The sequence below is a fragment of the Ranitomeya imitator genome, chromosome 3, assembly GCF_032444005.1.
Source record: "Ranitomeya imitator isolate aRanImi1 chromosome 3, aRanImi1.pri, whole genome shotgun sequence".
NCBI classification, from domain to species: domain Eukaryota; kingdom Metazoa; phylum Chordata; class Amphibia; order Anura; family Dendrobatidae; genus Ranitomeya; species Ranitomeya imitator.
Window position 1 is genome coordinate 276,302,417 of NC_091284.1, and position 26,189 is coordinate 276,328,605.

Below are 26,189 nucleotides of genomic sequence, written 5' to 3' on the forward strand. Positions count from 1 at the left end.
AGATGAACTCTGGCAAAACCTGAGAACTCAACGCGGCCAGCTGAGTGCCCAGGCAATGTTCCTGACAAAACTCACTCCATCTAGTAATCTCCCGAGTCTGCCAGTCTAACACCAGGTTGTGTAACATGAGCCATGGTAAACCGAGACCTACAGGCGATGGCAAACCCCCCAACACATAACAATCTATTGACTCAGAGTGCAACGCCCCTATTTGTAGGCCCACCCCACGGATGATCTGAGTGAAAGTCCCCTGGCTCAAAGGTGCAGAATCAATAGCAATTATAGGTATGGGTCTAGACAACTCTTGAAGAAAACGAATCACTGCACACGTCAGAACAAGTCAATTTGGTTGAAGTGGAAGTTTTTTATTCAAGGTGCAAAAAAAATTCGAGGACGTAACAAGGCAACAGTGTAGACTCTTCTGCCACAAAAAAACCATGCACCTCCCTTATGCCGTACTACTGCAGCCCCCTTAGAATGAGAAGCGCCACCCAACTGCATAGGTTCTCCTAGAGACACAGATTCTGGTGATTCCAAATCTGAAATACCCTTGAATAGCGGCGATTTATAAGTCTCTGGTGCAGGCGGCGGTCCACACAGATCGCAAGAGACATAGCTGCCTCCAGTGTGGTTGGTGTCTCCTGTAGGGCGAAGGCATCTTTTATTTTATCAGATAGGCCCTGATAAAATCGACTGCAGAGTGCAGGGTCATTCCACATTGTGTCAGTAGCCCATCTCCGAAACTCAGAGCAGTACTCCTCTACTGGCCAGTCTCCCTGTGTAAGATGGCGTATTGTGGACTCAGCGAGGGAGACGCGGTCAGGATCATCAGACACTTGACCTAAGGCTCAAAAAAACTCCTCCACAGTCCGTAACAGCAAAGCGTCAGTGGGAAGTGAAAATGCCCAGGCCTGAGGATCACCTTGTAGGAGCGATACTACAATTCCAACCCTCTGCTCCTCTGAACCTGAAGTGTGAGGACGCAACCTAAAATACAAATTACAGGCCTCCCTGAATGTAACAAATTTGTCATGCCCCCCAGAGAACCTGTCAGGTAACACAATTTTAGGCTCCAGCAAAGCTTGTGGAGCTGTAGCAACCCCTGCAGTGGCCACTGGAGTGCGCTGTACAACCGCCGAGCGGAGGTCAGCCACCTCTAGACTGAGTTGCTGCAATTGTCCAGCTAAAGCAGCAATGGGGTCCATATTGGACCAAGAAAATTTTTAGGGTCAGTGATACTGTCACGCCGTTAATGGCGATAAAGGGGCAGGACGGCGTACTGAGACCCACACCTGTCCCTGCCACTATAATGGGGCCCTGGCTTTCCCTTATCTCAGGGGTACCTATAATGGTTAGGAGGCCTGAGCCGCCAGCGTATCACTGTCTCCTGTGCACGCCCTATCAGTGGCCCCCACCTTCCCCCAAGGGAGGTGGACTGCACCAGTGTATAAATACAACAATTAACAGGGTATACAGACAAGGTAACTAAAAGTCTCAAACTCACCAAATGCTGACACAACCACAGAGGAAACACAGAGAAGGGAAGAGAAGGAAAAAACTAGGAAGGAAAACAGGTTTAACATGCAACCAAAACAGCAGACACCAATCTCTGTAAATAAACCTCCAAGCTCCTAATGCCACGCTCCTTCACACTCCACGCCAGGCAGCAGAACTGATCACTGACAAAGGTTGTAGACAAAGCTGAGTCTATATAGGATCGGAGATTACCAAAACCAAATCAGCTTTGAGACATAGCTCTCAGTAACTTCAGTAACAAGGTTTAACTCCTGCCCTGCTGGCACAAGGCAGCCAGGTCAGAATTCAGGAGCTTCTGTTCATCGTGTGTGAACGAAGCCCAGAGCGCTGCGGTTCTCTGGAACCTCTCTGTCGCGGTAGCCCCGTGACACTTACCTATAAACAAATAGTAGAGAAAGTTGATTAGTTTTTCAACCTGAAGAGAATGCTAGAGGTATAAGAGATTAGGAAATGCTGCCATTTTTAAAAATAGGTCCCTCCCACTTTATAGAAGGTCCTGTCATCTCAACAATGTGGCCCCTAGTGTGTACTGTATCGCAATAGCCTTAAAGCATACCAAAGTCTTGCAATTCCTGTAAGAAAGAGGGTAATGAAAGCCATGGGTTTTTGACAATCAATAATACATTATATGCAAATGTTGTCAAAGTGGTATTTGGTAGGTGGGTTACTAGATTCTAGCTGTTGCACATAGTATAAGAAAAGGTTTATGGATAAGTAAAATTTTATTGGTGATAATGTGTGCAGATTTGGAGTGTTATGACCATTCATTATAATTCTGATGCTTATGTCAATGTGACTGTTATATAAAAAGTATCCAAATTTTCTGCGTCACAGTGAGCATGAGAAAAATCTTATCGTGTAATCGATACAGAGGAGGACAATTTTATATTACAGGATGATTTATGTAAACTAGAAGCTTGGGCTGATAAATGGCAAATGAGCTTTAATGGGGATAAATGTAAGGTCATGCACTTGGGTAGAAGAAATAAGATGTATAATTATGTGCTTAATTCTAAAACTCTGGGCAAAACCGTCAATGAAAAAGACCTGGGTGTATGGGTGGATGACAAACTCATATTCAGTGGCCAGTGTCAGGCAGCTGCTACAAAGGCAAATAAAATAATGGGATGCATTAAAAGAGGCATAGATGCTCATGAGGAGAACATAATTTTACCTCTATACAAGTCACTAGTTCGACCACACTTAGAATACTGTGCACAGTTCTGGTCTCCGGTGTATAAGAAAGACATAGCTGAACTAGAGCAGGTGCAGAGAAGAGCAACCAAGGTTATTAGAGGACTGGGGGGTCTGCAATACCAAGATAGGTTATTATACTTGGGGCTATTTAGTTTGGCAAAAAACGAAGACTAAGGGGTGATCTTATGTTAATGTATAAATATATGAGAGGACAGTACAAAGACCTTTCTGATGATCTTTTTAATCATAGACCTGAAACCGGGACAAGGGGGCATCCTCTGCGTTTGGAGGAAAAAAGGTTTAAGCATAATAACAGACATGGATTCTTTACTGTAAGAGCAGTGAGACTATGGAACTCTCTGCCGTATGATGTTGTAATGAGTGATTCATTACTTAAATGTAAGAGGGGACTGGATACCTTTCTGGAAAAGTATAATGTTACAGGGTATATACACTAGATTCCTTGATAGGGCGTTGATCCAGGGAACTAGTCTGATTGCCGTATGTGGAGTCGGGAAGGATTTTTTTCCCCAATGTGGAGTTTACTCTTGCCACATGGGTTTTTTTTTGCCTTCCTCTGGATCAACATGTGAGGGCATGTTAGGTTAGGCTATGGGTTGAACAAGATGGACTTATAGTCTTCCTTCAACCTTAATAACTATGTAACTATGTAACTATGTAACTTAATTTACTTACTCATTATTTCTTCATGCATGGCCTTCTGCATTGTGCCATTCCTTAAGGTCCCTAACTGTCACACAGGTTGGCACGCTTATGGGAATTGTTGCAATACACCATTACTGTCTCCTCTGCAATAATTATCTCATAAACCCCTCAGTAGTAGAACTGGAAGTCCCAGCATTGTCTACTTATTCCTTGATGTAGCAACTCTGTGGTCACCCAGGAAACCAGCTTAGGGCTTCAGCGTTCAGATAACTGGGAGTGAGGGTGGCAGGATGCTCTTCTTTGGTTGACCAGGAGGCTGTGGACATCTCATGGTAATTTGGCTAGTGTGCAGATGGGATACTGATCCAGGATTATCTCCTCTCCTCACACACTGAGCTGTTGGACTGTCAGCCCTCTCTCTGTGCCGCTGTTCTGTTCTCTCTAATGTTATGCTCTCAGCCGCCTTCAATGGAGGAGCATACACATCTCTGTGGCCAGTTAGTTCTTCCCTTCTTGCCAAGCTTGCTCAGACAATCAGTCTTTTCCTCTGCTACCCCTTTTTCAAGTTGCAAACTGCAGCAAAGGCTGCTGTGAATTGTTGTGTGGGGCAGTAAAGCAAAGGAAGCATTAATATCTGCTACCGTGAAACCCTGTTTGTTCCCATCTGCAACAGTCTCTGTACACCATGCTCCCCTTGCAGAGGGTTATAATACATCTCCAAGTTATTCATTTTAAGATATCTCTTTTTTGAAATGGGTGAAGAAACCTAAATGGAAATTAAGTACCAATTGTATGCTTATATACCTGTAATTGAGAAAATTTGCTGATATTCGTAAGTCTTGGGCTGTCTGTCACCTTTGGATACAACCATTGTGCTACGACAGTTTGCTTAGTATTGCTGCTACATCGCAGTGCTACAGAAGGGGACAGGATCGCATTGTGACACCTAAACTACCACGACAAGCAAGTCACCAAATATCCAATCAAACCTGATCATTTGCTTGTTGCGGTCACAGTATTATAGGTGTTACAATGGTGCCCATTCGCTTCTATAACACTGCAATGTAGCAGCGATAATAAGGGAACTTTGGACGTAGAATTATTTGCCATGTAGCCCTACCCAGATGCAAAGTGTGCACAGTGCTATATCTTCTTCTGGTACCCAGATTCCGAATCGCAGTAACAATTATCATATTGAAGGAAAAGATTGTATTAAAATAACTTCATGTTTCATAGCATTACCTGTATGTCAGTCCTGAAAGCAGAGAGAGGGCGGGCACCGCAATAAATTTTTTCTCCACAGGGATCAACCACGTGCATATAACAAAGCACAAGAAGCAAAAAAAAGGGAGAAAAGATATGCACACTAGTGGGATCAACCAACCATAATAATCTTTATTTTAAATAACATGTCAAAAGAGGCAAAGAAAAGGACACACAATTTAAAAACATTTAAAAGGCCAAAGGGCTAAATGGACCAAAATCCCCCAGGAAAGACACAGTTGGCAAAAAGATATAGGCGAATATGGCAATGCGTGAAACAATATAAAGAAGCACATAACAATATTCACAATTGAATGTGAGGCAAATTAACACACACAGAAATAGAAAAATATAAATTATGAACACTAATAACCTGTACTGCCAGCTGACCTCAAATGAATGCCATAAGCCCATGTGTAAGTTGGTAACCCATAATTAACATGCAGAAATGAGCAGAGTGTCACAATACCGCTTATTTAAATACCACACAGTACACCTAGATCCTGCCACAGCCAATAACAGTATGGTGTAAGGTGAGTGACCAGATAATTTTGACCTAACCCACACTGTTGTGGCGTTTAAATCAAGTAACGGGAAAAAATAACAACAGCTCCCTAAAGTGTCCCTTGGACAGCAGGTGCACATAAACTAATATACAGGTTGCTAAGATGCGGATGCATGACAGGGTTACCAAAGTCCTAGGGGGATCAGGGCCCCACGCGTATCGACGCTACTAGAGCGTCTTCATCAGGGGAAGTGTGAAGGAGATGTCCAAACCATGCCCCTTTTATATATAAAGATAATAAATAGGATAGTAGTCACCTGTGAGGGTGCTGCGGCGTGTGAGATCATCTCTCCATTTGTGAAGCCGAGTGGATATCCGGTTCGACGCAAATACTGATTGCGCGTCTGCGCACATGGGTACCCAGCAGGCCAGCCGGGTCTGAGTGCGCAGGCGCTGGGGTAACCATGGTGATACGCTTTGCAAAGCGCCACAAGCGCATGCGCTGACCATTAACCTGAAGCACCGCTTCTCAATCAAATTACATTCAAAACATCCAATATAGTGCTGTGTGGTAAACCGGCGGTACGGCGCTAATAAAGGTCACAAAGGCGCGCCTGCGAACATGAGCGCCCAGCAAGCCAGCCGGACCTTACTACGCAGACGCAGAAGTCACAGTAGACGTCAGGCATTACAGATCTACGCTGACATATAACCTAATTAGCCACAGCTGGAAATAGCATCAAACATGTGCATAAGCCAAATATATCAGATTTTGAGTACCAATAGATCTGATATTAGAAAGAATCTGCGACACATAGATGTTGCGCATGCGCCAATAATCACCATAGTGATTCACACCGCTTTGTGGGTCATATAACTGGCTAAGTTATACTATGTGCGCGCATATGTCACTGCAAAGCCATCCTGAATACCACGCCTAAAAAGGAGTGTACATATCTTTTGATCAATTATATACATATCTCACTTAGAGGGGAATATCATCAGTGCTGGGTAGGAGATGGTACAAGGGGCACAGCAATTCCTGTAAAGGCAAGTGATATAAAGAGTGACAAACTTGCCATAAAGGGCAGATGCATTACCTCTGGCAGTGTATATCCAAATGCCACAACCCGGTTAGAGGAAAGCCCCTGATGAAACCATAAGAGGTGAGTTAAATATAATAGCCACATAAGAGGCATATAATGTCCTAGTAGTGGAAGGAAGGGCAGGGGTAAAAACCATGGTCGCCCATTTATGCAGAGGTCCTCAAAAGGGAGCAAAGCAAACAGCCCCAGCCCAGACTCAGAAGTCATACGATACAAAGGCTAGAGCCCAGAATTCAGATAGATAAGAAGGATAAAAAAGAAAAAGGAGGAAACCAGCTGAGTTGAAGGGGACACGTATATTTATTATAATACAAAAATCCTCAATACAATACCAAGGGGAGAGCATACGTGTGTTACATTCAATTGTGTAAGTATCATTCTTGAGGAAGAGAAACCATCAGTACTGAATTAAAGGTAACACAAAGGCACATCAAAGTCAGTAAGGGAGAATAATGTAGAGTATAGTAAAATTACCACAAGCACAGTCCACTACACATGGCAAAATATACCCAGATGCCCCAGCCTAGTATAAGAGGCGCCCGATCAAAGTATAAGGGGTACATGGGGTATAAGGGTAGGTCAAGGGGTGCGCAACCCTAATACAAAAACAGGGATAGATAAAAGCCATAGTCGCCAATGTATATATAGACAAGCAGCTCCAACCAGGCCCAGAAAATCATACGATCCAAAAGACTGAGCCTAAATGTACCAATAGAGTGTATGAATATTTTCATTATCGGTCGACCAAGATATTATATATTAGTCCTACAGATAAACAGACAGACACAAGAAAGGTCAAAATTGTACTGTTTTAGAATAAAGCTGGGTACAACTGGCAGCAAGGAAAAAATAAATGAACAAAATCTGTTTCATATTGATCCGTAAGTCCCAGAAGATTTTCCATTGGTTCACGCAATGCTTCTGTAGGGAAGAAATTGGTACGATCATGCCTAGTATACCTGAAAAGACAAGATAACTTGAGTAAAAGATTAAACATATTCACACTAAGTCTGTTTGTAAAAACCAGTATAGAGGAGCTCCTCATTGATACCCACCGGGGCCCGGCTATTCAAATTATAGATCCATTTTGATTCCCTCCTTAATAGGTCTAAGGTGATGTTACCACCCCTAATGTTGGGTTTAACCCCTTCCAGGCCCATAACCCTGAGAGCCCTCGCAGTGCCCCCATGCACTTGTAAGAAATGTGCTGCCACTGATGAAAGCTTCTTACCCTTCTCCACATCCTTTTGGGCCGTGTTGACATTGGACAAATGCTGTTGTACCCGACATCTCAGTTCCTGTGTAGTATAGCCCACGTAGAGTTTCGGGCAATTGCACACCAAAGCATACACAAGATTCCTGGTACGGCAATTGAAGTACGCAGATGGTTGAATCCTCCTTGGCATGTGTGGAAGGGATATTCCTCGTTCCGAAATCATAAAGCCGCAGACATTACACCCACCACAGAGGTAGGATCCAAAAATGCAGCCACCGGTTCCACTCCTGGTAGCTGCACGTTTAAAGTGACTGGATACCAGTTCATCTTTCAGATTGCGGAACCTTCTGGCTACCATCTTAGGGGTAGTAGATAGCCACGGCAGGGGCTTGGGTTCTGTCAATAAGATGTCCCAATGTTTCCTCAAAATGTCATAGACATCCCCCCACTGGTTGTGATATGTGGTAATTAGATCAATTGATCAATTGATTGGTAGGGTTCCTCCGTCTTGGTCTTAGTGTATCCTCCCGTGCACACTGCTGAGAATGTTGAAATGCTTGTGATATGATTTTACGTGGGTACCCCCCTGGCCTGGAACCTATTCTTTAGTTTCCTGGATTCCACCTGGAAGTCATCATAGGCCGAGCAGTTTCTCCTTACTCTTATAAATTGGCCCTTTGGTATGCTGTTCCACAGATGGGCTGGATGTGCGCTATCATAATGGAGTAAGCTGTTCGTAGCTGTCTCTTTCCTATGAAGGTTCGTGGTAATACAGTCATCTCTCAACATAATCTTTAAGTCCAAAAAATCCACCATCGTAGAGGATATCTTAGAGGTTAGTCTGATGTTCCCAGGATTCCTATTGAAGGAATCAATAAAAACGTTACACTCTTCCAAGGTTCCAGTCCAGAAGAACAGGATGTCATCTATAAACCTGTACCACTTTAGTACATGCTTACCAAACAGAGGGAGGTTGTGTACGTGGACCTCCTCCCACCACCCCATAAACAAGTTTGCATACGACTTCGCACACCTCGCGCCCATGGCGGTACCGGACGCCTGCCTCTAGAAGATGCGATCAAAGATGAAATAGTTCTTTTCAAGGACCACCCTTAGGAGATCCAAAATAAAAGAATCATGATCCCTATCTCTACTTGATTTTTTGTCCAAAAAGTGTGCAATTGCTTCAAGTCCAAGTTTATGTTCAATGTTGGTGTAGAGGGATTCTTCGTCAAGTGTCACAATAAATGTGTCTTTCGGTGTTTTAAATTTGCCAATCTGTTCAATGAGGTGCATTGAATCCCTAATGTAGGACCCTAAGGAATAGACAAGAGGTTGAAGGAAGTAATCCAAGTAAATGCAGGGTCTTTCAAATAAGCCACCAATCCCTGGTATTATAGGCCTACCTGTGGGTTGTCGAAACACTTGTACACTTTGGGCAGCATATAGAAAGTTGGAACTTTTGGTATGTCAATCATCAGAAATTCCTTCTCCTTCGTTTCTCTTCCTTAGTAAGGTTACCCAACCCCTTGTTGTCCATTTTGAGATTACATATATCCTTACTTACGATGTTAAAAAATATCTGAATCACCGGAAAAAGTGAGAATGATGGAGTAGCATGCGAGGGGATACGTCCTGTGAACCTACATGACTTACCAGTTTCACCTTCACTTTCATCTAGGAGCTCCAATAGATCCCGAAACACCTGTCTATCCTCATCTGGTAACGTATCAATCACTGACGGCTTGTGGTAAAGCAATTTAAACGTGAGCTGCCTACAAAATAGGTATAAATCTTTTGTGAGCTCAAACTTATTGAAGGGATTGATGGGTGAAAAAGACAGCCCCTTTGAAAGAAGAGAAACCTCCCCAGGTGAAAGAGAATAGGAAGACAGATTAATAATCTGTAACTTACCTAGCCCATCATCCCGCATGTTGTCACGTGCTAGTATTTTCTGTTGTTCCTCCTCGTGATTCTCTTGTGGTTCGTGGTCCAATCCTGAAGGGGTCTTACTCTTGGTCTCAGATTTGCGACACTTGCGCCTGCCCCTCCTATTGCGCCTTCTTGGTCGCTCGTGTCGGACGGTAAAAAATCGCTAGAGACAGGTTCGATTTAGTCCGTCAGCTTCCTTTCCCCTGATGTGGTCGGTGCACTTCTCCTACTATTACCATGGTGTGACCACCTATAAGCTTTCTGAATGTCAAAGTCCAGTTTGTCTCACTGGAATTTATGTTTTTTGCCCCTAATCACCTCTTTCTCAAAGGTGTCTATAGAGGTCTTTAAACGTTCCTTTAAAGGGAGTAACTTGTCCCTGTTGGGCAAAAGTCTGAAGTTTCACCTCTTTCAGTCTGATATCCTCTTTGATCTGATTTATAAGGGCACGATCATGTTCCAAAAGTATATCAATTAATATAGAGGAACATGTCAATAGACCCCTCTCCCAAGACTTTTTAAAAGTGGAGTCAGCCTCCCAGGCTAGGAAGATCTGCACCCGCAACCCTCTGGGAATAAGACCAAGTCTTTTGTATTCCTCCAAACTTTTTACATTCCACCATGTTTTCATTAACGACTTATGCAAATAAGTAATCTCATTGTATAATTTAGTAAAACCTACATCACGTTCCGTGGCCACATCGACCAGACCATCCACATTGCCAAAAACACCAGAGGCCTGATCACGCCAAGCATCCTCACGGGCTTTCAAATCCATTATAATATATATCAGCGTGCCACTGCCTAGAAAACCTGGTCAAAAGATTACACCAGGTACAAAGAACCAAGTCATGAAAGCAGAGAGAGGGCGGGCACTGCAATAAATTTTTTTCTCCACAGGGATCAACCACGTGCATATAACAAAGCACAAGAAGCAAAAAAAAGGGAGAAAAGATATACACACTATGTACTGTGTGGTATTTAAGTAAGCAGTATTGTGACACTCTGTTCATTTCTGCATGTTAATTATGGGTTACCAACTTACACATGGAATTATGGCATTCATTTGAGGTCAGCTGGCAGCACAGGTTATTAGTGTTCATAATTTAAATTTATCTATTTCGGTGTGTTAATTTGCCTCACATTCAATTGTGCATATTGTTATGTGCTTCTGTATATTGTTTCACCCATTGCCATATTCACCTATATCTTTTTGCCAACTGTGTCTTTCCTGGGGGATCTAAGTTGGTCCTAAGTCTAGCCCTTTGGCCTTTTAAATGTTTTTAAATTGTGTGTCCTTTTCTTTGCCTCTTTTGAAATGTTATTTAAAATAAAGATTATTATGGTTGGTTGATCCCAGTAGTGTGCATATCTTTTCTCCCTTTTTTTGCTGTATGTCAGTCCCTGTCAATGTGTGAAACTTGTTTGGGTGACACTAGAGGAGTAGGTTTCTAACATTCTCTTTGCTTTTAATATAAATTATTGCTGAGATTTGGAATCCAGATGTGAACCATCCAAGTTATTGTATACTATATTATGCTTAATTGGTACTGTACATATTGTATAAATAGAATATCTATAGGATACACAGTATATTTTTAATCAATCTTTAACCTATGCATAATTTTGCATTTTATCAAATATAAAAGAGCAAAGTATAACCACATTATCCTTCCGGAAAAGAGCAGCATTGAATCACAATTTCACTAGTTTCACACAGGGACCCATATAATCCATGGCTAGCATCAGTTATGTCAATGTATTTACATTGACCTGGTAGTGCAACTCCTTTACCACATCTTTAAGTAGACAATAGACCTGATTCATCAAAGCTTTTATGCCAGAATTCTCTCATAAAAAGCTTTGAAAAGTCTCACTCCATTTTCACCCACCTCTGACCACGTTTTAAGTATGGTTCTTTAATAAGTATTTTGTAAAGCCTCCTTTGCAGCAGTTACAGCTGCAAGTTACTATAGATAAGCCTCTGAGGTTCCCACATCTTGCTAGTGGGATTTTAGCTCATTCCTTAATGAAAAACTGCCCCAGCTCATTGGTCCAGTCCTCTGGTGAACATCAATGTTCAAGTCTGACCACAGATTTTCAATTGGATTAAGGTCTGGGCTTTGACTAGGCTCTTCCAAAACTTTTACACATTTCCCATTAAACCATTAGCATGTTTCTTTAGCAGTATGCTTTGGGTCATTGACTTGTTGGAAGGTAAACCTCCATCCCAGGAAGGTGAATCTCCATCCCAGTAAGGTGAACCTCCATCCCATTGTCAAATCACTGACAGACTTAAACAGGTTTTGCTCAAGAATATTCCTGTATTTCGCACCATACACCTTCCACTCAACTCTGACCCTTTTCCATGTTCCTACTGCTAGAAAACATTCATACTGCATGATGCTGCTGCCACCATGTTTCACTGTGGGGATGGTGTTCTTGGGGTGATAAGCTGTGTAGGTTTGGTGTCAGACATGGCGTTTACCTTGGTGGCCATAAAATTCAATTTTAGACTCATTTGACCACAATACCTTCTTACATACCTTTGAAATGAGAGTCCTCAGTGGTTGATACCTTTTAATGGCTAACTGAAAGGATGGTAACAAATTGCAAGCTTTCACGATTCATCAGGCATAGACTAATTCTGAAGAATCACATATTTATGCACAACACAGCACAGATAAATGCCATAGATAAGACAAGTGACGTGAAGCAGAATTATCATTGTGTCCATAAATATTGGGACAGTTCATAGATAAGGATTGTGAATGTTTTATTGTCCTCTGATTGGGGTCTGGTTCTGTTATGATGACCCTACATGGTCTGAGAAGCAAATTTCCCAATTCACATCAGAACTACAAGATATCAGGTTCTTTCAGCTGCATCATTGTGGTATACTTAATTATTTGTACTAAATGTCCAACTGGGTGTCTGTAATTGGGGGAGACAGGGCAAAAGCTGAATTCTCATCACCACACAAAAGGAGAAAAAAGAATGGATCTACCTGTGGCAATACATTTTTGTCTTCCAAATCATAACATTATGGACATGAAATTACTTGTGTTAAAAGGTAACTTCAAATCTCAAAGAAACAGAAGAGTTTGGGAGTATAAGCTAATGATGACCTTTGACACTCAGTGCAGGAATGAATGTGTCACATGGATTTATGTCTTTTTACATTAACTAAGGAATTTGCTTCTCAGACCATGTGGGGTCATCATAACATAGAACCAGACCCCAATCAGAAGACAATAAAACATTCACACTCCTTAGCTATGAACTGTCCCAGAATGGAGACGATGAAGACTTTTTTTCTCCATCGTTGGTTCATCCAAGAAAATCAGAGCACACTATGCTCTGATCATAGTTTGAACAGAGTGTGACTAACATAATAGGCTCGATTTTCTCGGATGAGAGACTATCAGGGCCGGACTGGTACTGAAATTCAGCCCTGGCATTTTTAAGAACACAGGCCCACATCTTGTAACTTCTGTAATCTTGCTCTCTAGTATAAAGGGACTCCGTCACCCCATTTTTGGCCTATAAGCTGCGGCCACTGCCATCAGGGGCTTAACTACAGCATTCTGGCATACTTTGTCTGTCCTGTTGAGGGCTGATATAAAACCAATAACACATGGGCCACCTGCATAGCGAACAAGTCTGTAGGAACCTGTTCACACCACCAAAGAACTTGAAAACACAAAAGCGCACAGAGAAGTCAAAAAATTCTCTGTTGTAAAAAAGTCACAGTAAATAAGCAAGTGCTAGTCAAAAAATGAAAAAATACAGGGTATTTAGTTAATACGTTTTTTTGCAAAAAAAGTATGTTAAGCTGCTCCACCAATCGCCAAGGTATACCCATAATAGAGCAGTCCTGTCTAATGTATATAATCCCTATCTGATGTATTTAAAAACCTGATCATCTGTATAGTACCTGTATGAACAGGGCTCAGAGAGAAAATATCCACGTTGAACATGCGAGATGGAACAGCTGCAATGCAAATGACCCACAGAGGAGTGGTGAACTCCCCAGTCTTGTAGAAACAAGAGAACAATTATAAAACCAAAAACACATGGGCCACCTGCATATCGAACAAGTCTGTAGGAACCTGTTCACACCACCAAAGAACTTGAAAACACAAAATTTGAGTCACACAAGCTAATGTTTTCCAATTGGATTATTGCAAAATAGTATGTCTTCCTATATCATTCGCCTATCTTCCAGTTTTAGGAAAAGGCTGCTTAAAAGGGTTGTTCTATAAAAAAGTTACCATTTTTCACCACTGTTCTTAGTACTGATGGAGATCTCGGCAATCAGTCCACATTTGTCATATACAGTATATTCTGCGCATAGGTAATGAATGTTGTTTTTGGGACTACTATTTTATTTACATACTTTATGATACAATTACTCATTTTTTATCTCTGTATACTGTCAGTGAATGATGTTATCTTTATTTGGTGACTGAAAATCTTATTTCCATGGTTCCACCCCTCAGTGTGTCTGGGATGCAGTTACTGACAGCTCAACTGTCCAATTTAGTGTAGGGGCTTGCTAAAGCTGTCAGTACTTTGGTTGACAGCTCAGTCGTCCAGTCTGGTGCAGCAGTGTGCTTAGCTATTGGCTTCTTGATTTACAGCTTGGCCATACAATCTGAGACTGGGAGGTGTTGCGCTGCCTTCAGGTGTTCCCTGTCCAAGGTGATTACCCAGCTGCTTAGCTGGGCTGTCAGTCCCAGATCTCTGCCAGATGAAGATTCAGCTATGGGTGGATTGTTTCTCTGTGCCTTGTACTTTGTGTGTGGATATTTTTGCTGCCTGAACCTTGGACCTTATTCTGACCATCCATTTTGCCTAGCCCCTTTGCTCTGATCTGTTATCCTCTTGGTGTTCTGACCTCAGACCATACTTGACTACACTTTTTGTCTCTTCCTTCTGTTTATGACGTATCCTCCTGGCTCTTGACCTTGGACTCCTTGACTACCCTGACTCATGACTTGTCTGTGAGAAGTTATTCAGCATCACACTTATGAAGACCTACTCATCTTCAGAACTTATGACCCCCATACAGTTTAGATGAAAGTCTTCTAAGCATCTCAATTTCAGCTGACCATCTGATATTGAGACACTAAGAAAAGTGGAGTTCCGTACACATAATAAAATTAGCAGTATATTTTATTGAACATAATATTGTACAAATATCACAAAAACTGAAGCACAAACAAGAGATATAGAAAACCCTAGTGAGAACCAAATAAGTCCCTGACATAAAAACTAGTGATAACCATCATGATGGTATTGATATAGGGCATTATAAGCTTAAAAGACATGCAATATACATAGTGTTCATAAAGCATTAAATACCAATATTAGCCTCAGTATCGGCGTGTATATCCCCCTAATGCCGCATTTCCCTGGGGCTGTCACAATGACTATGTGCCTCTATATAGGGAAGAGAGGAATGCCATATGTCTAATAACTATAAGGCTTACCCATGGTGAGCGTGAAAAGAGATGCCGAGGGACCGTATCCACCCCCTGACGCGCGTTTCACATAGGCTTTATCAAAAGGGAATGTATAATGGTTTTCTAACTCTCCCTTGACAGATGATATAGGGGGAAAGAACGATTGGGTAGTTGAAATTTCAAAACCTGAACCTTTTGTTTTCACCGAAGATAAGTAGCTGCCATAAGGTACCTTCACACTCAGCGACGCTGCAGCGATACCGACAACGATGTCGATCGCTGCAGCGTCGCTCTTTGGTCGCTGGAGAGCTGTCACACAGACAGCTCTCCAGCGACCAACGATCCCGAGGTCCCCGGTAACCAGGGTAAACAGGGTAAGCGCGGCCCTGCGCTTAGTAACCCGATGTTTACCATGGTTGCCAGCGTAAACGTTAAAAAAACAAACACTACATACTTACCTTCAGCTGTCTGTCCTCCGGCGCTCTGCTTTCCTCTGCACTGTCAGCGCCGGTCAGCCGGAAAGCAGAGCGGTGACGTCACTGCTCTGCTTTCCGGCTGGCCGGCGCTGACACAGGATGCAGGAGGAGTGCAGAGAAGCAGAGCGCCGGGGACAGATAGCTGAAGGTAAGTATGTAGTGTTTGTTTTTTTAACGTTTACGCTGGTAACCATGGTAAACATCGGGTTACTAAGCGCGGCCCTGCGCTTAGTAACCCGATGTTTACCCTGGTTACCAGTGAAGACATCGCTGGATCGGTATCACACACGCCGATCCAGCGATGTCAGCGGGAGATCCAGCAACGAAATAAAGTTCTGGACTTTCCTCAGCAACCAACGATCTCCCAGCAGGGGCCTGATCGTTGGTCGCTGTCACACATAACGATTTCCTTAACGATATCGTTGCTATGTCACAAAAAGCAACGATATCGTTAACGATATCGTTATGTGTGAAGGTACCTATAGGCATCTGCCAGTGTCTTACTATCTATCTCACTCGAATAGACCCCCCTCATATCTCTCCAGACTACCCTATACACATGAACGGCTGGGGCAATCGGGAGAGATAGCTATCTTGTATATGTCCAGCTTATGAAGAGGTTCCTGTTCTATTTAGCACCATCTTTTCCTCTACGACTGAAGAAAATGTTTTGTAATGTTTAATTTTACTTTACGATTACATACACTGTGAAAACATTCACTTCTTGCTGTTATATGTAGCTTTGATTTGATAACACAATATATTTTTTTATCCAGATGTTTGCCATACCGTCTGCGTGGGGTGGCAGCATATTTCCTACTTATAATTTGGAACCTCCTCATTATGATGGCATTGAGTGCTTAGCAGTGCAGGATAACATCTTATGCAGTGGTTCCAGAGACAATGGTGTTAAGAAATGGGATATTCAGCGGCATGAGCTCATACAGGTAAGTTTTGAAATCAACTAACTTCTACAAATATCTTAATCTATGTTGCATGACAAACCTTTACAACAGTATAAGCATAAATTCCTGTAGTTTATAGTTGTCTGGCTGAGATATGTGAAACGCTTTCGGAAATTAGTTTAATCTGTAAAAGCTTTGTGTGTGCCTAAACACCACCTAAAAAATATACTACTATTCTCATGCTGCAAGCTAACACGAGGTATACAGCAACTTATAAGTGTACAGTGTGATTTGTCTTTGGGAGAATTCACATGTGGCAGATTTGTTGTAGATATTTATTTTCATGATTGTTTGAAAAATAAAGTGGAATCTAATTGTTTTTAATCCATGTGTCTGGATTTAAAGGGAATCTGTCACCAAGGTTTTGCTACCTCATCTGAGAGCAGCATAATTTAGGAAAAGAGACCCCGATTCCAACATTGTATCATTTACTTTATGGGAGCATCAATTGTTATACAATCAGAGTTTATAGATGACGTGGAGCTCAGAAAGCTAAAAACCGCCCACACAACAGTTTTCTGTGTACATTGTGAATTGACAGTAAGCTGATAGAGATGGGCAAACCTGAATTGTAAAGTTCAGCCCCGTACCAAACACCTACTGTTCAGGCACGAACACTGAACACGAACTTCACGAGAACTTCTATATTACTGTTCGGGTTCGGCTCCCCGAACATCGGGTGTTTGCCGCACTGTCATGTGCACGACAATGCAACAAACACTGCTTCTGAACAGTGATGATTTTACTGCCAGTCAGACAGCCGAGGTTCCCACGCTGTCAAATCACAGCATGAACCCGCAGCTTTGATCGGAGGTATAAAGTTTACCTACTGTCATTGGTGTTGGCTGATGGGATTACTGCTCCCATCAGCCGCCGCCTGCTACCGCTAATATCAGTGAGAGCAAAAAAGTGCAGCTGATGGGAGTATTCATCAGCCAACGCCTGCGCTGTAAATAAATAATTATAAAAAATCTGATGTGGGCTCCCTTTTATTTTTGATAACTAGCCAGGCAAATCTCATAGCTGGGGGCTGCAACCCTCAGCTGTCAGCTTCAGCAAGGCTGGTTATCAAGAATAAAGGGGTCCCTTTTAAATTATTTAAATAAATGAATAATAATTTAAAAAATGGCGTGGGGTTCCCCCATTTTTGACAACCAGCCTTGCTAAAGCAGACAGCTGGGGTCTAGTATTCTCAGGCTGGTAATGAGCCATGGATATTGGCACCCACCAGCCAAAAAATAGCAGCCCACAGCCACCCAAAAAAAAGATTAGATGTGCCAATTCTGGTGCTTTGCCCGGCTCTTCCCACTTGTCCTGTATCATTGGCAAGTGGGATTCATATTTGTGGGGTTGATGTCACCTTTGTATTGTCCGGTGACATCAAGCTCATGGCCTAGTAATGGAGAGGCATCTAAAAGACACCTATCCATTAGTAATCCTATAGTTGTATGGTAAATAAAAACACAGCAATAATAAAGTCTTTAATTTGAAATAAATCAAAACACACTTTTACTTTTTTATTTAAAAATAACAAACACAGTTGTACTCACCTACCGCCATTTCATTCAATCCCTCGTCTCCTGTAACAAAACAAAAATAAAAGACAACAATATCCCTCACTTGTCTGTTGTTCCGTCACATGCTGTAATCCATATCTGGGGGATAAACCGTTTTCAATCTGGATGGTGCCAAGATGCGACTATCCAGGCTGAGAACCACTGATGAATGAGCTGCCGCAAGACCACAATCAGTGACTAATGGTGACATCATTGAGGTTACTGCTGGTCATTGAGACTGTGTTCTCAGCCGGGACAATGCACATGACAGCATCCAAACACTAGATGTTCGGGCCCCCCATTCAAGCAAACTCAAGTCTACTTTTTGTAACTTCGGCGAACCCTCCAGACACGAACATCCAGGTGTCCGCCCATCTCTATAAGCTGATTATCAAAGCAAAGAGTGGAGTCAGACAACTGCTCACTAGAGATGAGCGGTGTTCGAGTTGAACTGTTCGCCAATTTCAAATTCAAGCTGTTTTGGGCGGTGTTCGAGTCGTTCGACAAACTCGAACAATTTGCTTAAAATTCGGCTGTTCGAGTTTCTGTTCGATAACTGTTCGTTCACCAAAAGCCTAACTTGATTTTCACATTAAAACTGTTGATCAATGTTAATAGACTGTTTCAGTGTATAGTGTGCGGGGGGCGGCGGGGGATAGATCTGTGCTGAAATAATGCCAATCTCCATTTTTTTTTCCAGCATTTACAATGGGGCGGTGCAGTCTCTCAGCCTATCAGCAGTGCACACACACAGCAAAGTGCATGTGATGCACACAAGCAAGGACATGTATATGTCACATATTCTTGTCCTATAAGAACCAGCCATTTTCCCCATCGCCACCATTTCCTCACTGCTGCAGCTTAGTGTTAGACGGCACCGCTGCTGCTGTGGGCGCTATACAGTCTAAGAGTGTGAATTGCGAGCGAATTTGCAGCTAAATAGAGAGAGATAGGTTTAGGGAGTTGGGACTAGTTGTAATATCAGCCCTTTTCAGGGTAGGTTACAGCAGTTCATAGCACTTTTTGCCTAGCAGGTCTGTGCCAGTGCTGTGCAAGTGTTTGTCACAGCATTTGGTGTAATCTAGCTCAGCCAATCCTTTTGGCCTAGTAGCATTGTCTGGTAGTCATCTGAGTAGCCCGCTTGTGAAGCTAGCTACACCGCCTGTGTATCTAATATTTTTTAACTGCATCTAACCCAGTAAATCCTTTTGAGCTTAGTAGTAGTGTCTGCACGTCAGCGGTGTAGCCCGCCTGTGAAGTTAGCTACACCACCTGTGTATCTAAATTTTTACTGCATCTAACCCAGTAAATCGTTTTGGGCTTAGTAGCAGTGTCTGCACATCAGCGGAGTAGCCCGCCTGTGAAGCTAGCCACACCACCTGTGTATCTAATAATTTTTTACTGCATCTAACCCAGTAAATCGTTTAGGGCTTAGTAGCAGTGTCTGAACGTCAGCGGAGTAGCCTGCCTGTGAAGCTAGCTACACCGCCTGTGTATGTAATAATTTTTTACTGCATCTAACCCAGTAAATCGTTTTGGGCCTAGTAGCAGTGTCTGCACGTTAGTGGAGTAGCCCGCCTGTGAAGCTAGCTACACCGCCTGTGTATCTAATAATTATTTACTGCATCTAACCCAGTAAATCGTTTTGGGCCTAGTAGTAGTGTCTGCACGTCAGTGGAGTAGCCCGCCTGTGAAGCTAGCTACACTGCCTGTGTATCTAATCATTTTTTACTGCATCAAACCCAGTAAATCGTTTTGGGCTTAGTAGCAGTGTATACAAGTCAGCAGAGTAGCCTGCCTGTGAAGCTAGCTACACCGCCTGTGTATCTAATAATTTTTTACTGCATCTAACCCAGTAAATCGTTTTGGGCTAGTACCACAGTTTGGCTACTGAGCTGTGCTCGGTTTCAATCTATCATTTTTTGTGCCAACAACTACAGAGTTGCCAATTAGTTAAGCACCAAAATGAGTGGCAAAAGGCCTGCTGGTGGAAAGGGGAATAGGCGTGTTGGAAACGGAAAAAAAGCTTGTGTCCGTGGGGTAGGTGGTAAAGCAACAGTAACATCTGCAGAAGAAAGACCATCTTGCAGCCAAAGTAAGATGTCTACTTCTTTTCGTGGACAATCTGATATCATCCCTTTCTTACAAGCATCGCTGCAAATTCCAGATGAGGCACAAAAAGAGCAGGTGCTTGAACGGATGTCAAGTGCTCCTTCAAGTGGGCTCTCCTCCACCTCAACTTCAACATCACAAATACTCCAGTCCTCAGAGGTGTCTCCCCAATCGCACTTGCTTCCTCACAGCTCTCAAGTCTCCAGCCGCCCGTCTGAGTATGGGGTAACACAAATAGTTGAGTCTGCAGAGCTGTTTACTCATACTATAGCCTGGGAATCAGAGGTCTGCTCCAGAGCTTCTGTGAATCCAGACGAGGAAATGATCTGCACTGATGCCCAGAATCTTTGTGAGTCGGATCCAGGCCCAGATGAAGAAGGTTTTGAGCATAATGTAGACCCTCGTTCCCAAACTGTTGGTGGAGAGAATGAGGAAGATGATGATGAGACTGAGATACCTGATTGGAATGAAAACTTGACTTTTCGGTCAGGGCAGGAAGAGGTTGGCTCTGAGGAAGACGGGTGTGAGAACACGCAGGGTGATGATGACGAGGTTGGAGACTCAACCCACTGTCAACCCACAGTCTGCCAGTCCATGAGGTCAGCAGAGAAGGTGGAGGAGGATGCTAGTGACGACGAGGTTAGGTTGCACCTTCCTGGACAGAGATGGAGTACTGGAAGCACGTCAACAACTGCATCCTCAACCACAACTGTGCCTATGAGCACAAGTCGTGGTAGCTCTTCAGGTCGCATGGGCTCTAAACCTTGCATAGCCTGGGCATTGTTTGAGATTGCAAAGGATGACCCAACTCATGTTGTCTGTAAGATTTGTCACCAAAATCTCAGTAGAGGCCAAAAAATTAATAGTTTGAGTACTTCATGCATGAATTGTCACATGGATATGAGGCATAAGTTGCAATGGGAAGCTCACTGTGCTATAATGCGGCCTAGTGGGCCGGGCCAACCACTGTCTGCCCCATCAAGTGCATCCACGGCCTCTTCATCCTCTGTGACTGTGGGGACAGCAGTCACACATGGTTTTGGACGCAGACTTCTTCCTCTTTACCTGCAACAGCCAGTGTGATTGGCAGGTTGTCAGTACATTTGCAAGTGGAAACACCTGCTGGTGTTGAGGGCTCTCCGACATCGAGACCACCACATTTTGATCAAGGCAACATAATATCTCCACCTGCACCTTCCTCGCAGACCAGCAGTTTGTCGGGGATACCCTACTCAACCCTGTCTAAGCACGGCAGCCAGCCCTTGGTCCCTCAGATGTGGACACAAGTAAAAGACCATTTCCTCCTAGCCATGACAAAGCTAAGAGGTTGAATTTCACCAGCTGCAAGCTGTTGGCTACAGAAATGCTGCCTTTTCGCCTGGTGGACACAGAGGATTTTCGAGACCTTATGTCCGTCGCAGTGCCCCAGTACCAGATGCCCAGTCACCACTACTTCTCAAAGAAAGCTGTGCCTGCGCTACACCAGCATGTCGCACGCAACATCACCACTTCCTTGAGAAACTCTGTGTGTGACAGGGTGCATTTCACCACAGACACTTGGACAAGTAGACATAGACAGGGGCGTTACATGTCGGTGACTGGGCACTGGGTAACTATGGTGACAGCAGGAGAAGGGGCTGCTGTCCAAGTCTTGCCGTCCCCACAAGTTGCGCGTCGATCCTCTGCATTTATAAGTTCATCCACTGCTTCTAGCTCCTCAATCTCCTCTCGGTACTCCACCTGCACCCAAAGCCTGTCTGGCATTACCACCTGCGATCTTACTGAGCAGAAGGAATCCTGCACACCTCCTTTCTATGCTGTCACCAGGGCTCAATGGCATCAGGCGGTGTTTACTTTGAAATGTTTGGGAAATGTGAGTCACACAGCTGAGGAGTTGTGGTCAACTCTGGAGACCGAGTTCCATCAATGGTTGTCTCCACTGACCCTGCAGCCAGGGAAGGCCGTGTGCAACAATGCTGCAAACCTTGGTGCGACCCTTCGCCGGGGCAATGTCACACTCGTGCCTTGTATGGCTCATGTTTTGAACCTGGTTGTCCAGCAATTTTTATCCCACTATCCCAGACTAGATGGACTTCTGCAGAGGGCACGGTCACTGTGTGCTCACTTCCGCCATTCGCATCCCGCAGCTCAACGACTTACATCTCTACAGAAGTCATTGGGCCTGCCAGTTCACCGGCTGAAATATGATGTGCCCACACGGTGGAATTCAACTCTGCACATGTTGCAGCGACTGTGGCAGCACCGACGAGCCCTGGTGCAATATATTATGACGTATAGCCTGGGCCAACGAGATCCAGAGGTGGGGCAAATCACGCTGCAGGAGTGGTCTCAGAACAGGGACCTATGCACCCTTCTGCACAGTTTTGAAATAGCGATGAAAATATTTAGTGCTGGCGATGCCATTATCTGCATGACTATTTCGGACATTTACATGCTGGAGCACACCTTAAACAGTATTCAGAGTCAGGTGGTGGGAAAAGAGGAGGAGGAGGAGGAGGAACAGGAGGAGTCGTATGTAGAAGGGATAATATCTCCAAGGTCCAGACGGTCGGCAGCACCAAGGCGGCTGGCATTGGAGGGTGGGGGAGAGGGATTACCGAGGGCGCATGGTAGCAGCCAAACTGTTAAGGAAGGTGCAGGAGGCAAGGAAGAAGTGGAGGACAAACTGGTGCTGGGCATGGAAGACTCATCCGATGAGGGAGACCTTGATCAAATTTCTGTTGTGCAAGGTTGGGGGGAGAGGGCAGAGGAAGGAAGCATGATTCTCACCTCGCCACCACCAAGACAAGGACTTGGTCCTCCTTGATGCGCAAGACACATGAGTGCCTTCTTGCTGCACTACCTGCAACATGACTCTCGGATTGTCAGAATCTGAAGTAATGCTGACTACTGGGTTGCCACACTCTTAGATCCCCGGCACAAAAGTAAATTTGGTGAAATAATTCCTGTCATAGAAAGGGATTCACACATCCAGGAGTATCAACAGAGACTGTTACAGAATCTTACATCTGCTTTTCCACAAAACGCCAGTGGTGCACGTAGTGAATCTCTGAGTTCTAACTTACCAACCGTGGGACTGTCGAGTCATCACTCAAACCTTAACAGTAACATCGTATCTGGGGATAACAGCAATTTTTTCCAAGCGTTTCAACAATTTTAAGACCATCCTTTGCAAGGCCACAGGAGACAAGAAGTCTGACGCATAGCCAACGCCTAGAGAGGACGGTACAGGAGTATCTCCAAGTTAACCTCGATGCCATGACTGTGGAACTGGCCCCTTGCTCATTTTGGGCTTCCAATCTGGAAAAATAGCCTGAGCTCGCTACTCACGCCTTGGAGATCTTGTCGTGCCCCGCAGCCAGCATTCTCTCTGAGGCTAATTTGCATATTCCAGGTGCCTTCTGGGAAAAGCGAAGTCTCCCTAAACTAGAAGATCGTTGGGTACAGCCGGGACCAGCTGCTTAGAAAGCATCACCAAACCAGGGATTCAAGCTTGAGGCTAATTTGCATATTCCAGGTGCCTTCTGGGAAAAGCAAAGTCTCCCTAAGCTAGAAGATCGTTGGGTACAGCCGGGACCAGCTGCTTAGAAAGCATCACCAAACCGCGCGCAAATTTTTGCCTGTAGGACATTATTGCATGAGAGCTTGGCTGAGTAGATTACACAAGAAGGAAAACACACAGCAAGTCAGCAGGATCTAGGAGCAACATGGCAGATGTGTCAACCTACATGGTCAGCTGCAGCCTGTGCTACATGTTCGCAGATCGACCAGAAGAAGAATCCAATTTCACCTGTCAGAAGTGTAGACTAGTGGCCCTTGTAGAAGAAAAGGTGCGGGGTCTGGAAGAAAGAATAGCAACTTTGAAACTCATCAAAGAGAATGAAGACTTTCTAGACAGAACAGAAGCATCTCTACTGGTCACAGAAGGTGAAAAAAGTGTCAGAGAACCTCCAAAAGCAGATGAGTGGAAGCATGTGACCAAAAGAAGCAAGAAGACCATGGAGAAATCACCAACCACACAACTGAAGAACCGATATCAAATCTTTCTAGAGGATGAAGATGGCACACCTAAGGATGAAGCAATACCAGCAAGCAAAAAAGAAAAGGGCACACAGCAACAAGTGACAGCAAAAAGTACAGCCAAGAAGCAACGAAGAGTGGTGGTGGTGGGAGACTCACTACTGAGAGGCACAGAAGCAGCCATCTGCAGACCGGATATAACTGCAAGAGAAGTATGCTGCCTTCCAGGTGCGATGATCAAGGATGTGACCGATAGGATACCAAAGCTCTTCAGCTCCAAGGACGTCCACCCATTTCTTCTGATACATGTTGGCACCAATGACACGGCAAGAAAGGACCTACCGACAATCTGCAAAGACTTTGAAGAGTTGGGGAAGAAAGTAAAGGAACTGGATGCACAGGTAGTTTTTTCTTCTATCCTTCCAGTAGACGGGCATGGCACCAGGAGATGGAACAGGATCCTTGATGCAAACAACTGGCTAAGACGATGGTGCAGACAACAAGGATTCGGATTCCTGGACCACGGTGTGAATTACTGGTACGATGGACTCCTCGCCAGAGACGGACTACACCTCAACAAACCTGGGAAACACACATTCGCCAGAAGACTCGCTACACTCATCAGGAGGGCGTTAAACTAGAAGAAGAGGGGACAGGAAGAAAAACATTAGACTCGACCAAAGAAGACCCAGGAAAACATACTCAGAAGGGAGGTAAGAACATTTCTAAAACAATCCACAGCAAGGAGATTGGAACAAAACAAAATCCTCTAAACTGCATGCTCACAAACGCCAGAAGCCTGACAAACAAGATGGAAGAACTAGAAGCAGAAATATCTACTGGTAACTTTGACATAGTGGGAATAACCGAGACATGGTTAGATGAAAGCTATGACTGGGCAGTTAACTTACAGGGTTACAGTCTGTTTAGAAAGGATCGTAAAAATCGGAGAGGAGGAGGGGTTTGTCTCTATGTAAAGTCTTGTCTAAAGTCCACTTTAAGGCCGGCTTCACACTCAGCGTATGAAAATACGGTCCATATATTACGGCCATAATACGCTGTAATGTCCCGAAAATAGTGGTCCGTAGCTCCTCCGTAGGCAGGGTGTGTCAGCGTTTTTTGCGCATGGCATCCTCCGTATGTAATCCGTATGGCATCCGTACTGCGTGGTTTTCTCGCAGGCTTGCAAAACCAACATACCGCTATAGAAATGATCCATGTGTCCCAAAAAGAAAAAAATATATATATATACTGTCTATATATATATATATATATATATATATATATATATATCATTAGACACATATATGTATATATATTAATATTTTTTCCAGCGCTATACAGCTTGAAAGCCGGTAATTCAATTACCGGCTTTTTCTTTCTCCTTCCTAAAACCCGACATGATTTGAGACATGGTTTACATACAGTAAACCATGTCTTCTCTCCATTTTTTTTGCAGATTTCATACTACTAATGTCAGTAGTGTGTATCTGCAAAATTTGGCCGTTCTAGCTCTTAAAATAAAGGGTTAAATGGCGGAAAAAATTGGCGTGGGCTCCCGCGCAATTTTCTCCGCCAGAGTAGTAAAGCCAGTGACTGAGGGCAGATATTAATAGCCTGGAGAGGGTCCACGGTTATTGGCCCCCCCCGGCTACAAATATCTGCCCCCAGCCACCCCAGAAAAGGCACATCTGGAAGATGCGCCTATTCTGGCACTTGGCCACTCTCTTCCCATTCCCGTGTAGCGGTGGGATATGGGGTAATGAAGCGTTAATGCCACCTTGCTATTGTAAGGTGACATTAAGCCAAATTAATAATGGAGAGGCGTCAATTATGACACATATCCATTATTAATCCAATTGTAGTAAAGGGTTAAATAAAACACAAACACATTATTTAAAATTATTTTAATGAAATAAAAACAATGGTTGTTGGAGTATTTTATTCTACGCCCAATCCAGTCACTGAAGACCCTCGTTCTGTGAAAGAAAAAACATAATAAACCAACAATATCCTTACCCTCCGCAGATCTGTAACGTCCAACGATGTAAATCCTTCTGAAGGGGTTAAAACATTTTGCAGCAAGGAGCTTTGCTAATGCAATGCTACTCCTCGCTGCAAAACCCCGGGGAATGAGTCTAAATATAGAT

General features: G+C 43.7%; 1 protein-coding gene across 3 annotated transcripts in view; it reads left to right on the forward strand.

Moving 5' to 3' along the window:
• The window catches only part of KIF21B (kinesin family member 21B), a 764,016-nt gene that overhangs the window by 712,182 nt on the left and 25,645 nt on the right, over positions 1 to 26,189 (forward strand). For all 3 annotated transcript variants that reach the window (XM_069756481.1, XM_069756482.1, XM_069756483.1), the window contains one exon: positions 16,142 to 16,312. In XM_069756481.1, coding sequence (XP_069612582.1) covers positions 16,142 to 16,312 — 171 coding nt within the window. The remainder of the gene's footprint in view (positions 1 to 16,141; positions 16,313 to 26,189) is intronic.